The sequence below is a fragment of the Otolemur garnettii genome, unplaced genomic scaffold, assembly GCF_000181295.1.
Source record: "Otolemur garnettii isolate 467f Iridium unplaced genomic scaffold, OtoGar3 scaffold00020, whole genome shotgun sequence".
Lineage (NCBI taxonomy): Eukaryota > Metazoa > Chordata > Mammalia > Primates > Galagidae > Otolemur > Otolemur garnettii.
The window spans coordinates 2,031,965-2,047,556 of record NW_003852415.1 but is presented as its reverse complement, the minus strand read 5'-3'; the positions used below and the strand labels follow the sequence as shown (position 1 = coordinate 2,047,556).

Here is a 15,592-nt window from a genome sequence, read left to right as displayed (position 1 = left end):
CATCTTATTAAAGCCTTTGGAAGTCATTTGTCTTTCATCATGAAGGTGAAAAACAAGGTCCCTGGCTTAATTATTCTCCACCAAAGCAGTTCTGTTTAATCTGTATGCAGGGTGTGTGGCTAAAACACAGATTTCAGCCAATTTCTTTCAGGCAGAAAGCACAGATAACAGACAAATCACCTAGCAGAATGGCGACCTTTATATTGAGGGCACTCAACGCCAGCTAATATAAATCCCACCGAGGTGACGGGGATACCTGGCCTGGAGGACGGAAGGGTGATTTTACTAGGAGTGATATATTAAGGAAAGGAATGCAATTACTGTTCGGAGAGGAGGTAAGGAGGGACAGGTGAGCCAGGGTAGAGAGCTCCCCTTGCCAGGGCTGTGGAGTGGCTGCACGTTTCTCAGACCAGAACTGTGGAGAAGTCCGGGTCAGCAACAGCAAATAAGGGTTTCAGTTTCACTGACGCTGCCTTCTAAAGCAATAAAGGACCTTCATTCACTGAGAAGTTCCTTGGGGCGCAAACACTAGTGATGCTGAGTATCTCAGAACATGGAAATAACTGGTTTGGAAACACTAAGATGTTTGCTGACTCAGAGAACATGCCCTGCCTTACCCGGATTCAGGGACCACATGCACTGAAGAACACCCAGGGAATGGCAGGTGGATCTATCCAGGAAGCTTGAAATAGGTTTGGAGGAAAATATGGTTTCAGATCTCTTAGCCATTCTCAGATAGAATCGCTGCCAGTCAGAGCTGGAAGGGGAGATCGGGTCATCTAAACATGCACAGAACATCAGAATCCCCTGGAGGGCTTACTGTCTCATGGATTTCTGGACCCCACCCTCTAGAGCAGTGTTTTTCAACATTTTTTATCTCGTGGCACGCTTGAACCTATTGTTAAATGCTTCTGCAGCACATTTACATTATGTTGATCAAAAAATGGGTTAAAAAAAAAAAGAATGCACTTACTGTGCTTTGAACTTCTTTTTTTTTATTATTAAATCATAGCTGTATACATTAATACGCGATCTTTTAAATTTTTCATGGCCCACGGGTTGAAAATCACTGCTCTACAGAGTGTGCTTCAGTAGGTTTAGGGTGAAACCCAAGAATCTGCACTTCTACCAAGGCCCCAAATGTTCTGCAGACCCCACTTTGGGTAGTGCCAATAGGAACCAGTGGATTTCAGGCTGGTGTCAGCAGCAGAAGCTTCTTGTTCAAATGATACCATGAAATACCAAATAGATAAAGGTGGTGCGCATTTTATTGAAAGGCTTACAATTGCATCAAATACTTACTCTAGTCATTCAGTGAGAACAATAAGATGTGTTTTGACTGATGCAAAACCTTGAATTTAGAGCTTTTGTGGGACAGTAGCAGGTTTCTGATAGCCTCAGCTTCCAAATTATTCCTGTCCTTTGTTCTCCTTGTATATGCAGATCGGTGGTTACTTACAAATGGTGATAGATAGATAGATAATGCTTGCCTTACACTCTCAGGACACTCAGCAGTTCAAGAGAAGCAGCAGGAAGAGCTTTATTCTGAAGTCCACACAAAATAGATTAACCTGACCCTAGATGTCACCTTGGCAGTGCTCTGAGGTGTTAGACTTGGTAACTAATAGGTATGAACATGCATGTGGATCTTGCTTTTCTTAATAGAACAGATTAAATTATGCTTTAAAAATGAGACCCTAGCAAGTGACCTAATCTTATGAGTCTGAGTTTCCTAACAACTAATAGTACTAGTAACACCTACCTCATAGGGCTCTCAGAACAAATCAGAGCAAGTGATGTCTATGAAAGACGTTTGCAAACCATAAAGTGCACTGGTCATATAAGCACTCTGTCCTCAACTCAGATGCCCTCACTCCTTTAAAGACCTAGGCTAGTGTCTACTGTGCCAAGGGTTTCAGCCAGTGGCCAGAGGTTAGAAGAACCACCAGCAAGTACCACCACCCAGACCAATTAAATCAGAAGCATTAATTTTTCCTTTTTTTGAGATAGATCTCATTTTGATGTAATTGAAGCTTACTGCAACCTCAAACTCCTCGGCTCAAGTGACCCTCCTGCCTGAGCCTCCTGAGTAGCTGGAACTTCAGGTGTATGCCACGATGCCCAGCTAATCTTTCTTTTCTTCTTTTCTTTTCTTTTTTTCTTTCTTTTGTAGAGACAGGATTTCATTATCACTCAGGCTGAAAATGGGCATTTTGGGGAAAGCTTTCCAGGGAATTTTAATCAGTAGCCAGAGTTAGAAACTACTGTTCTACCTCATGTTTTTTCCCGTGTTCTGTATGGAGCTTTATTGCTCTTTGCTTCTGGGTGGCTCCCGGCCATAAAAAGGAACAAGGAGAAAGTGGCCCTACCAGGTCCTGACTGCTTTATTGCTATTGCCCCGAAATGGAGTTTTAATAACCATGGCTCCTAATTCTGAAGCTCTGCTACATGCTGAGTGACTTACATGCATGATCCCTCTTCATCCTTCCCATACCTCTAGGAGGCAGATAGTATTCTCTTCTGCACTTACATCTCAGCTTCGTTGAGATATAATTCACAAGTGTAATCTGGCCACCAGCTTTTACTATATTCAGAGTTGTACAACTATCATCACAACCAATTTTGGAATATTTTCATCACCCCTGGGCCGAAGCCCATACCCCTTAGGTATCATTCCCTACTCCTCCCATATCCCCACTCCTAGGCAACCAGGGACTGGTTCTACCACCTCCCTCGATAGAGTAGCCTATTCTGGATATTTCACATAAATAGAATTATGCAATTCGTGGTACTTCATGAGACTGGCTTCTTTTACCCAGAAAACTGTTTTCAAGGTTCATCCATATTATAGCATGGATCTGTACTTCATTTTGTTTTATGGCTGAATAATATTCCATTGTATGGATATACCACATTTTATTTGTCCACTCACCAATTTGTGGACATCTGGATTGTTTCCACTTTAGGGTTACCATGAGTGATGCTGCTATAAACATCCACGAACAAGATTTTGTGTGGACATGTTTTCCTTTCTACTGGGTAAATATGTAGGAGTGGAATTGCTGGGTCACATGGCAAATCTGTTTAGCCTTCTGAGGAACTGCTACACTGTCTTCTAAAGTGGCTGTACCCTTTTAGAATCCTACCAGCAATTTAGGATTATGGCCCCTCTGAATGCCTGCTAATATTTGCTATTATCTCCCGCTCTCTCTCTCTTTTTTTTTTTTTTTTTTTTCGGAGACAGGGTCTCACACTGTTGCCTCAAGTAGAGTGCAGTAGCATCATCATAGCTCACTGTAACCTCAAACGCCTGGGCTCAAGCCATCCTTCCCCCTCAGCCTCCCAAGTAGCTGAGACTACAGGCACATGCCACCATGTGCAGCTAACTCTCTTCTGTTTTTAGTAGAGACAAGATCTTGTTCTTGCTTAAGCTGGTCTCAAACTCCTGTGCTCAAGCAATCCTCCTTCCTCAGCATCCCAGAGTGCTAGGATTACAAACATGAGCTAGCCTAGCTCTCCTTTTAAATTATAGTCATCCTGGTAGGTGTGAAGTGGTATTTCATTGTGGTTTTGATTTGCATTTCCTTGATGGCTAATGATGTTGAGCATTTTTTCATGAACTTTCTAGCCACTTACATATTTACTGTAGAGAAATATGCACTGAGATCCTTTCTCCATTTTTCAATTGGGTTATTTGTCTTTTTATTATTAAGGTATCATACTTCTTTATATACTCTAGCTACAAGTTCCTCACCCAATCTATGGTTTATAAAAATGTTCTCACATCTTGTGGGCTGCCTTTTTACCTTGTATCCTTGGAAGCACAAAAGGTTTCGATTTTGATGATGTCCAATTTATCTATTTTTTTATTTTGTTGCTTGTTTTTTTGTATCATAGCTAAAACTGCCTATCCAAGGTCACCAAGATTTATGGCTGTTTTCTTCTAAGAGTTTTACAGTTTGAGCTCTGAAATTTAGGTATTTGGTACATTTAGTTTGCTTTTTGTACATGGTGTGAGGTAAGGGTCTATGCCACTCATTTTTACAAGGGAAGAAACTGAAGTTCAAACATCTAGTGACCTATCCAGAACCTATTCCAGTGCAGAGTTGTGCTCTGCTTCATTGCTTCCAAAAGCCAAGGGTTTATTGGTGGAAGTTGGAGAAGTGACAGGGGTAGGGAAAAGGACCATAAAGGCAACCTGTGCAGGTTTCTGTCATCCAGATCACACACGCATTAGTGTGCTCAGTACAAGGAGACCGTGCAGCCACAGAGCAAAGCACGGCCAGTAAGTCCCGCATATGGCGGGTTGTGCACAACCTCAAGGAGTGACTAAGCCCAGAGCAGGCCCAGGTCCTCACCCCCAGCAGCTTCTCAGCATGGCTGACCCTGTCCATATGTTCTTCTAGGCCTCCATGCTCCAACCTCAGACCAAGTTACCTTGTGCCTTTTGGGCAGAGTAGAGGGAAGAGAGACATCAACAGCTCCACAATTGTTTAGCCAGATGAGTGTCACCCATGAGAGGACTTAGTTTCCCAACTCTGAGTCTAATTTGCCAGTGGATCTGGGGACATCAAAGCAAGATGCCTAGCATGGATTAAAGAGGCTATTCTGTAGGGCTACAAAAAATACCTGATGGCTAATGGGAATGCAGCAATGACCTTAACACCACAGGAAGCAAGATAAGGTTGTCCCACAAGGCAGCACAGGGGAAAACAGATGGTTGAGCCTTCTCATCTATAATTTGTGATGATAACTAAAACTCCAACTACATCTAAACTGCATAAACAACCAGAAACAGGAAGGTCTGCTTGCTTCCCTGAAACCCAGGTCAAAGGCTGACCACATCGGGAAGGCCAGTGCTGTCAGAGTGAATGATGCCCCACACATGGACTCAGTCCTAACGAAGTTAATTTACATGCGTATAGCACTGAAGTCAAGGCCATCTTTCACAGTGCCTCACTTAATCTTCATGATAAAATTCTTTGAGTTTCCTTGTTTTGCAGATAAGGAAACTCAGTTGACTTACCCAAAGTCACAATGAGCTAGAGAGCAAGACTTTGAACCCAGAAGCTTGAACCCAAGTCCAGAGCTCTTTCCAGAGAGCAGCCACTCTGGTTCGGAAGCCAGAAGAGTACCCTGTTCCCACAACACCTAAGGTGCCTTCAAACACTCTGACCATCCATCACATCCAAGGGCAAAGTATCCTCAAGGAAATAAAGCCCAAGAAACAAGTTCTGACACAATTATCAAAACTGACTTGCATGACCGACACATTTGGAAAGTGCATCACAACTCTACTTCACATACCTATGTCTTACTACACGCCAGGCATCATGTAAAACCTTTACCTGCATTTGTTTGTGTAATTATCATAGCAACACTAAGGTAGGTACTATTATAATCCCCAACCTAAGATAGGAAATGTAAGAAGCCATGGGACGTCCTGAACATCTCAGAGGTGTCTGATTCCTGCTAAGAACATGTAGACCCAGCTATCTCCTTGCCACCACCTTCAAAGGTCCCTGTGCTGGGACCACCATGGGAGTGACCAACCTCTGATTTTAAATAAAAAACTTCAGAGCACTTGTGAATGCTCAAGGTATGGTGTCAAATAAGGCTCAATACCACAGGAGCCAATGTTAAACGCACTCATAGCCACCTTTAACTATTGCTCATTCTCCCTCAAATTTAATTGTTAAAGAAAAAAAAAACCTAACAGCTTTTTAAAATGTGCTAACAAAGTAACAGAACTAAAGTGGAAATTAAGGATTTCAAAGATGAGTTAGGAGATTCTGTTCCAAGAAAGAACAGATTGGATCTCTCTGCCAAACAAGTATGAGACATAAAAAGCATCTGAGTCAGGGGGAAGAAGGCCAATGCTATTCCAAAGAGCCACAAATTAAAAACCAATTATGCAAGGCTTGCTAAAAAATGTCAGTGGGCTGCCTTTATGTTTCAAATCACTAAAAACACAAGCTTGGTTAGGCCAACATTTACCCAGCACATCAGCTGCTTTGGGGTAACTTTTTATGCTCAGGCTAAACATGGATGAGCGTCTTGGTCTGTTATGAACAAACTCTGGGAAGACCACCTGTGGCTGAGAGGGACTCTGCCTCCAACACCACCCTGGGCCCATACATTCCAAATCACACATTGTCCAGAGGTGCAAACCCTCTGATGTTCTCTATGCCTCCTGGAGAAGGTGGAACCTCAACAATGTCAAGTCCACAGTTAAGTTTCTTTTCCTGCTCTGAAAATTACAAGGACGTGGATGCAGTCACAGGGGGAATAGGTACAGAAAAAACGTCTCACATTGGAAAGGACAGTCCATGGAGGCGGGTACATACTGATTCAGGGAGAAACCCCTGGAATGCTCCCTGACAAGGATTAGAGAGCCTGAGGAGAGGTATAAACAGTTTAGAGTCATATTCCCAAAAGCAGCTGAGTAATCTCTGAGCCTATTGACCATGGAGATTCTTAGGACTCTACCTGTGGAGATTCTGATTCCATGAGCCTAGGGGGGATGGTCTGAAAAATCTATATTTTTAAGAAGTTTCCCAAACTGTTTCAATGATCAGTCTGGGAATGGTTGGTTTGATTTTCACTGTGTTGTCTTTTTTACTGCCTGAAGTCGCTTAAATTCAGAAATAAAAAACTAATGAACAATGCTTGGAGGTAGGAATTGAGAGATATCACCATCAAGGGACAGAGAGTTGACATGACGCCGCCAATAATGTGCAAGCCAACAGGCGAGTATTAAATATATAATCCCCGAGAGGCCCCCAACAGGGTCTGGTAGAAGTAAAAAGAAATGTACGAGGTAGTCCCTGCACATGGGACCTAAACATGGGACACAAACTCACACACAGGCTGGTGGCACAGACAATGTGAATGGGCTGGGTGTAGGCAAGAGGGAGCAGTGGAGCCTTCAGTGAACTGAAGACAGCATGCTCACTCGGAGACCTTCCGCTCCTCAGCCCCAACCTTTCCTCTCATAGAAGGGTATGCCCTAGAGCAAACCCATAGATATTCTGGGTTTTAAAAAGAAACCAGAAAGTCTACAGCCTGAGCAAGAGCGAGACCTTGTCTGCACAAAAAAGAGAGAAATTACCCAAGCATCGTGGCACATGCTACTTGCGAGGTTGAGGCAGGAGGATTGCTTGAGCCCAGGACTTACTTTGAGGTTGCAGTGAGCTGTGATAATGCCACTGCTCTCTACTCAGGGTGACAGAGCAAGATCCTATCTCCAAAAGAAAAGTCTATATTTCCTGCGTTTTAAATAAAGGAAGGAAGGAAGGAAGGAAGACAGGCCAGCCAATTAGTCATTAAGGCCAACAAGACTCATCTGTAGCTGACTCCTGTCCCTTGGAATGACAGTTTGCAACCTATTTCTTAACAGGTCACCCCATCCAGGCTCCTTTGAATTCTTGAGTCCCCTCTAGGGCACTGCAGAGTGGCCCAGAGGGTGAGGGGTCCTGTCTGACACGTTGTTTGTCAAGTGTTTGGTAGGTGTCTATGTGTGCAAGGGCGGAGCCTCTGCCCTCCCTCCTCTCCCAACTGAAAATGCATTGCAGGCCCACAGGCAGGGTGTGGCCATCACAGCCACAGCAGCCAGTTTGCTCCAAGAAGAGCAGCCAGGAAGGGCCAAGATCTTCAGGCCAATAGGGACAGCAGAAGGAAAAACGGAGGAAGGGTACCTCGAGAGATAGTTGGAGAGCAAAGTTGTCTTGAAGAGGAATGCTGGAAAGGACAGAAGAAAGAGGCAAGAAAGAAGCAACAGCTCTAACAATCATATAACCCAGGAAATGACATCCCCAGACCTCTGGCTGGCCACCAAGTTGAGCAGTCTTGCCGCTGTCCACCCCCTTGGTCCACTTAATTTTTCTTCCTGGTACTGACACTACCTGACCTTTCCTATTGTATATTAACTTGCCTATCTTTGGATGCCCTCCCTACGATGCACGGCTCCGAGGGATGTGCAACCTCCTCCACTTTGTGCATAGTTCAATTCCCAGCGCCTAGGTACTCAACAAGTATCAGCTGAACAAATGGACAGCAGGCAGTTGGCACCAAAACAGTTTGACAATGTGAGTCAGCTTTAGAATAGTAACAACATCCACACAAAGCACTTCATAGTTCACAAAACCTGTTGTTTAACTTGATTCCTCCAGTTTTCTTTCACTAAAGTGCTTTGTGCATTTGGTCACAGCCCAGGAAACTGACCACTTGGTGGCCTCTGCAAACTAGACAGCCCAGAGCCATCTGTGACAGAGCTGCCTGCATGGTGGCTTGGCCTGCACTCTCCCTGGGGCATGAGAGATGATAGGGCGGTAGAACTGCAGGGCTCAGCACTAATTGGGCAGTGTCATTGAAATCATCAAGTGTCTGGGGCCAGGTTCAGGTTCATGTGGCCTCCCCAGACCAATAGAACTCTGGTTAGATGCCTGGAAGGGGTATAGAATTCTTGAGTCCCATCTATGGACTGCAGAGTGGCCCAGAAGGTGAGGGGCCGGAGGCAGCACAGCACGTGGTTAAAGCTTCACCTCTGAAGCTAGACTGTTCATTCCCAGCTAGTGACCTTGGACCTCTCTAAGGCTTATGGACCTCATCTGTATGTGAGTACAATGACAACGGTAACACTTCCTAGGGTTCAAGTGAGGTACTTTACAAACAGTGCCTAGTACCCTGCCTGGTGCTTAGCTCAGCACAAGTGGAAAATGGCTGTTACAGCAGCAGCACTGTCACTGTCAGTCACCCAGGCCCCAGCGCTGCCACTTCCCAGAAACATGACACTGAGTGACTTGACCTCCACCCTAGAACTTGAATTTCTCTTCTCTAATATGGGGATAACCTGGGGGTCACCAGGATTGGGTGAGGAATAAACAAGACCATACATATTAAGTATTTAGTGCATGGGCTGGTACATGTGAAATATTTAATAGATGTGAGTTAGTATCTTATTATTCGAGAAACTTTGACTAGTCTAAAATGCCAATGTGAAAATCCACGGGAGGCAATTTGCCACATGCAAATACGTCTTTGCAACACAAGTTGTTCAGCTGCAAGTTTCTCTCCCCAACTCCCATGGGTCTTTAGTTGCTCCAAGAATCAGGCCTCTCTGCTCCCGGGGTTTGACCTAAGAAGCATTTGAAGGTCAGTTCCCAGTGCAGGGCTGGCCTCCCTCTATGCCAGCACGATCCTCGCATCTCCATCTGCCTCTTCGCCCCCACAACAACTGCAGTCTGGCAGCGGGAGAGGACATGCAAATATGCCCTAAAAACAGCTTGTTATTTTCACGGCCTGGATGGTGCACGTCTGTGGGTGCCTGTGAGGACAGCGCGTCACTATCAGGTACAGGGCATATGCCACCAATTTGGGGGTGGCTGTAAAACGTAAAAATATCCAACCCAAATAAAGACCTTTTCCAAAGAAAAGTTCCTTCAGTGCCTTTTGCGGCAGAGAAAGGTGGCAACTCTGGCCCCCACACAAACGCCAGCTGGGCAACCCCCGCCCAAGGCACCTGGCTCTTCACCAACCCCACGCCCGGCCTCAGCACCCCCATGAAACTGCTTAGCTACTGGCTCTAAATGGCATTTTTGTTACAGAATGGCCCAGAAACAGATGCTTTCAGGTTATGTGCGTAGGAAGATGACTAACAGAGGGCCTCAAGACCAGGGTCCTCCACAAAGAAGACAGAACACTAAACAAGTCAGGAAGTAATATGAACAGGACGTTGACTTACAAGATCAATTCAGAAGAATATGTGGGGCATGGCCCGGCGCAGTGGCAGGCCAGGCCTGTAATCCCAGCACTCTGGGAGGCTGAGGCAGGTGGCTAGCCTGAGCTCAGGAGTTCAAGACTAGCCGGAACAAGAGTGAAACCCCATCTCTACTAAAAATAAAATAACTAGCTAGGCATTGTGTTGGGCACCTGTAGTCCCAGCTACTCAGGAAGCTGAGGCAAGAGGATCGCTTGAGCCCAAGAGTTTGACATTGCTGTGAGCTATGACACCACAGCACTCTACCCAGGGAGAAAAGAACAAGACTCTATTGCAAAAAAAAAAGTGGCTCATTATGAAATTTTTGAGATACACAAAAAATCAAGAAATGTAAAATCTATGCAGATGGAAAGGAACACTGATAAACTGAGCAAGTTGAAACGTGCACGGGTGAATCAGAAAGCAGGCTGTTGACTGTGTTTCTTGGAAGTGAAATAATGGACCATAACATAGACTTTCATAGTGATCGCCACATAATCCCAGTCAACTCTCATCTTGCAATCCACAGTTTGTAGTGTGCACCTACGATGTACCTAATCTAGGTGTCTCCGTACAGGTGGCTACAGCAAGGACCAGGTAGTGGAGGTAAAAGGAGGCAGGTGGTGGTAACAAAAGCAAAACTAACAGTGTAAGCAGGATTAAGAATAATAGGGAGGTGCAGGGGCCTGCCGCAAACCAGAGAGAGCAACAAAGTGAAGTGACTCTGACCATCCCATTAGCTGTTGCCATGCCGGAACAGGGCCGTGTGGGACCAGATCTTCCAATTTCTTAATCAAAATTTTCAAGTGAAATGTGGGTTTGAGTTTCTTTTAAAACACTGTACTGGCCAAACAAAACACATCTGAGAGCCAGATCCAGCCTGCAAATGGCCAGTATGCCACCCCAGCCAAGCCCCCAGCAGTCCTTCTCTGCAGTTTTTATGGCTCTTACGGGGAGAAAGGGAGCTGAGAAGTAGTTGCACAATATCCCCAACTCTCCCCTGTTGGTATTCAGACACCTTTCTCCATTCAAGAATCCCTCTCTTTAGCACTTCCAGCGCTTTTTCCCTCTGAGCTCCCCAGGCACCTTTGCTTGTGAATGTTCTCCAGGCAGAGCGCTAGCACCTGACACTCAGCTGCTTCCCATGCCCTGCCCACCCCAATCTCTCACCGCCCACCACGGGCTCCTTCTCCCTTCCAGGTGGCAGCGCCTCTGGCAGACTTCTGAAGAAATGACCCTGCTGGGGCCTTACTGGGGCGAGTGACTAGCCCTGCGCTTACAGTAGCTGGGGGGCATGCCCTGCACTGATCCTCTGCCATGCTGGGGACTTCTGCCGCTCAGCAGTGCCTCAAGAAAAGCTGGTGAGAGCTGCAGGTGCAGGGCACCTGAGGAGGGGGTGTTCCACATGTGGGTCCTGTGCAAACACCATCTAAGGCAGATGATAGTGGCTGACCAAGATCATGCCTTGCTCTTGGCAGCTGCTTAGGAAGGGAGGCCACGACACTCTCCTTCCAAGTTCCCTCATTCAGCTACAGATAGGGGCCAAGAGGGGTGGAGGCCATGATATGACTAATGATGACAATTTTTAAAGATAATCCAATATTGGCATTCCCTTGCATACTATTCAAAACACATGCACATTTCCATTATCTTGCCTAACTCCTCCACCAACCCAGAGAGACCACTGAGCCATTATCACTCATTATTATTATCATTATCACTCTTGCCCTGCCCCTGGGAGACCCAGACATAGGTTCAGCATCCTACCCCAGCCCAGTGTGTCTCAAACTTTATTAATTCCATGAATCCTTCAGGATCTTTTAAAATGCAGATTCTTATTCAGGAGGTCATTTCCAGTAAGTCTTGGATGGCATGGAAGCTACCAGGCCTCAGCCCATACTTTGAAAAGCATGGCTGTTCCATGGCAGGTTTAGAGCCAGAGCTGGGATTCTAACCTGGGTCTCCTTCCCTAAAACTCACCTCACTTTTCACGGGCTGGGGCCTCTTGCCCAGCTTCACCTCCAAGAAGTGCAAGGGTGCGATCATGGCCCCGAGGTTGCGGATATCGGCGTATTTCAGCTCCTCTGCAGTCAAGGCTGAGCTGGGGAGTCCGGTCAGAGGGCCGAGCCCTGGCAGAGAGCCCGCTGTCACGGAAGGGTCTGGGATCTGCCCAGGCATCATAGCAGGAGGAGTGGCAGGCCAGCCTGGAGCAGGCGAAAGAAGAGCAGGACAGGCACAGTTAGCCAGAGAAGAGGTTCCAGGAGGGCTTAAGCCTCTTCTCTTACTAGGACCCGCCACTTCTTTCACTGTTCCCCTGAGTCCCTTTCTCACCCAGTTTCTCTTCCTGCCCTAAGTTCTTCCTGTTACAGAAAACTTGATCAATTCATTCACACCAAGGTTATATTGACACTGCCAGGAGTGTTTTCCTTTCTCTTTCTTTTTTTTTTTAAGATAATGCTTAACCCAATCACAGGCAACCCTGATTCAGCATTTGCTCTGCACCTGCACTGGGGTAATCCCTCCACTAGCCCCATTAGACCAGATCAGAGACCATTACACAGAGGCAGAAGCTGCGGCTTAGAAAGATAAGTCCCCCAAGGTTACACAGTTAAAACTGTTGGAGCTGAGATTTAACTGGCAACACACAGCCTCTGAAGAGAGTGAATTATCATGGTGGAATCTCAAGCACATTTGCACCTGTTAAAGAGAGAGCTATTTTTGGGCTGGCATGGTGCCTCCCCTCAAGTCACACATCCTATTCTGCATACTTGTTAAGACACTCTGAATAGATGAAGCAAACCTAAGTTAAAGAGTGTGTGTGTGTGCGTGCACAGTACCAGAAAATTCCTTCAGTCTCTTCATTCTCAGAGCAAACACATGTTCTAGCTCTGCCAGATCCAAAAGGTTTATAAGGGAGGCAGATTCAGCCATGAAAGGACATAAATTAGATCAACACAAAGTGAATTCTTATTTCTTCCTTCCCTTTATTGGGGGAAGTTCATGGATGAAGAAATGGTCACTTCAAGGCTCTGATGACAATAAAGAAAGCTGGCCTGCTAGTAAAGCCATCTAGTCCCTTAAAGGGCTCCTATCTATCTATTTATCTGGTTACTGACCACCTATTATAAGCCAGCAGGCCCTGGGAACATGGAGGTCAGATGGGCACAGTCTTAGCTGTTAAGCAGCATTTCAGTAGCATTTTGGTAAAAAACTGTGCCTGTATTTGAGTCCTGTAAATAAAATCATTTGTCCCTCTTCCTACCTTTTTGCCCAAGGCCATAAAATCAAAAGCCCCACTGTCTTAGAAATCCATAGGGAAAATATTCAGTCCATCCTTCCATCTCTATCTGTCTCTTTCCATGGAGAGAGATATGTATTTGGGGAGAGAGAGATGGATGTGCAGTCCATCAGACCATGCTTCTGGTTGGGCCACCCTGTTCTTAGGTTATCTGCCTCCCACAGCAGTGGCCCTGGAGGGTGACTCATAACCAGCTGCCCCATTCAGGTACTCAGGTCTAGCTCATTCAAGAAAATAGCATATGTGAGCCCATTTTGGCCACAAGTGCAAACCACATTCTCCATCTTCATTCACTTTCGACAGTGAAATTCAGTTCCCTGTCCAAGTTTGGTGTCTATTTCTTGGAAGGTTTGCACTCCCAGGGGGAAAGCATGAAAGAAATCTGCACCCTTGAACCACAAAGCCTTCACTGGACATCACTTTGTTTAAAGAAAGGTACGTGGGATGGACAGTGGACCTGCCATTTCATCCTCAGCACACCTGCTATATCTGTTGGGGGAGCCATCTGCCCACAGCTCCCTGCCTCACACCAAAGTTGATACTTGGTGTCCCCAGACTTCTTTTTTTTCTTTTTGGGATAGGATCTCAATCTGTCACCTCAGCTAAAGTGCAGTTTCATCATCATAGCTCACAGCAACCTCAAAGTCTGGGGCTCAAGTGATCCTCCTGCCTTTGCCTACTGAGTAGCTCTGATTACAGGTGCCCATCGCCATGCCTGGCTAGTTTTCCTTTTTGCAGACACCAAGTCTCACTCTTGCTCAGGCTAGTCTTGAACTCACAGCCTCAAGTGATCCTCCTGCTTTGGCCTCCCAAGCTCTAGGATTACAGGCATGAGTCACCATGCCCAGCCTCCCAGGCTCACGTATGCTCCACCTAATACATCTTCCACACGTGGTGCCCTCATCGCCTCCTGTCCACCCACATCTCTTCTCCCCCTGCTTAGCACCCAGTGTCCCCTGGGCCATTTTTGAAACAGATCTGAGACTCAGCCACACAGAGTTAGGCATTCTCAGAGCCAGAGGAAACCCTATGTTCACCTAAACCAAATCCTCATTTGGGCAGGAAGAAACTAAAGCTTAGAGAAGTCAAACAACCCACTTATCCTCAAACAGATAGAGAGAACACAACCAGGGCTAGATGCCTGGTCTCTGGATATTGGGACCAATGCTTTCCCATTCAGCCTTGTTTGTTCCCCCTCCTGGGGTTGAAGAGGTGTTGATGCCTTTGAGAGAAGCAATAACCTTCTATAGGGGACTTTCAGACTCCAGTCGACAGGAGAGGATCATTCTCTTGCACAGAGGACCCTCTACCTCCCACACAGATCCAGGTTTAGAAGTTCCCCATGGTCGTCTGGGTGGGAGTCCAGACATAGAAATAGCCCCTGAGACCTCCCACATGTGGGTGCTCGGTGTGCTGTGATCCTCCCAGACACTGAACTGCTCTGGAGTCCAGGGGCAGCAAGAGAGCCCACCTCCACTAAAAGAACTGAGCCTGCAATGTAGAGAGGGTTGTAGGCTGCCACGCCACGAGGCTGTTCCAGGGCACCATGGAGAAGCTGCATGTTCCCTCCTGCCCTCCTCTAGGGAGAAAAGGAAAGGGGCCAGTGCAAGGACCCATTGCTATGTGGCAAAACTGTCCCTGGGCCTAATTGCTGGCAACTGTGTGGCCACTTGGCAATTGAAGATCTCATTTCTAGTGGCCAGCATAGTCACAGCTGGGTGCTGCCCAGGTGACCTCAGTGCTCAGTATCATTTCTAGCACAGAAAGGGTCATTCAGTAAATATTTGTTTGAATAAGTAAGTGAACAAATGAGCAAACAAATGATAAACTCATGGCAAAGCAAAATTCAGCAAGTAGCATAAAAATCAGATGGTCATTATTAGGGGATAATTCCATCTCCAGTAGACCCCAAGAAAAATACTCCAGAGGCTTCTATATGTTTCCCCGCCTAAGCCACCTCCAGGGGATAGAAGCCAGAACCCCCTCCATCCTGCAGGAATGATAGTCTCTGCTTGCCACTTCTGTTTATTTTCATACAGACACCATAAATAAGACACTAACAAATGACCTCAAATGTAATGAATTTTCTGCTACTGTGGCTTTGGAGCAGTGGCCCCACAAATTCTCGCCCTTCCCACTCCACAGTGAATCCATCCCAATAACAAGCCTCTCCCAGAGGACCAGGCGCCAGCCTTTGAAGAAGCAAAGATCCTCCTCTCTCTACTTCCCCTGCAAGGGATCCCCGAACTGCTCAGATACAAACCACAAAGTCCTTAACCATGACATTCCTAAGAGACAACCAGACAACCACAACAGCTGACATTCACCGTAGAGAAGTCATCCTAAACATCTCTGGGGGTGGGGTGCAGGAGACGGAGGAGCAGGGTGGCTGCCCTTCGTAATTACATCCTCAGTAACTGCAAAGAGCTGGCTGACGATCTAAGGCTAAAAGGCAACTTCAGGCTCGGCGCCTGTGGCTCAACCGGCTAAGGCGCCAGCCACGTACACCTAAGGTGGCGGGTTCGAATCCCCAGCCC

At 46.3% G+C, this 15,592-nt stretch overlaps 1 protein-coding gene across 1 annotated transcript in view; it reads right to left on the bottom strand.

Annotated features, from left to right (window-relative positions):
* JDP2 (Jun dimerization protein 2) overlaps positions 1-11,987 on the bottom strand; it is a 32,163-nt gene extending 20,176 nt beyond the window's left edge. The window contains exon 1 of the mRNA XM_023511580.1: positions 11,738-11,987. Coding sequence (XP_023367348.1) covers positions 11,738-11,938 — 201 coding nt within the window. The 5' untranslated portion in view covers positions 11,939-11,987. The remainder of the gene's footprint in view (positions 1-11,737) is intronic.
* Positions 11,988-15,592: the final 3,605 nt, after the last annotated feature.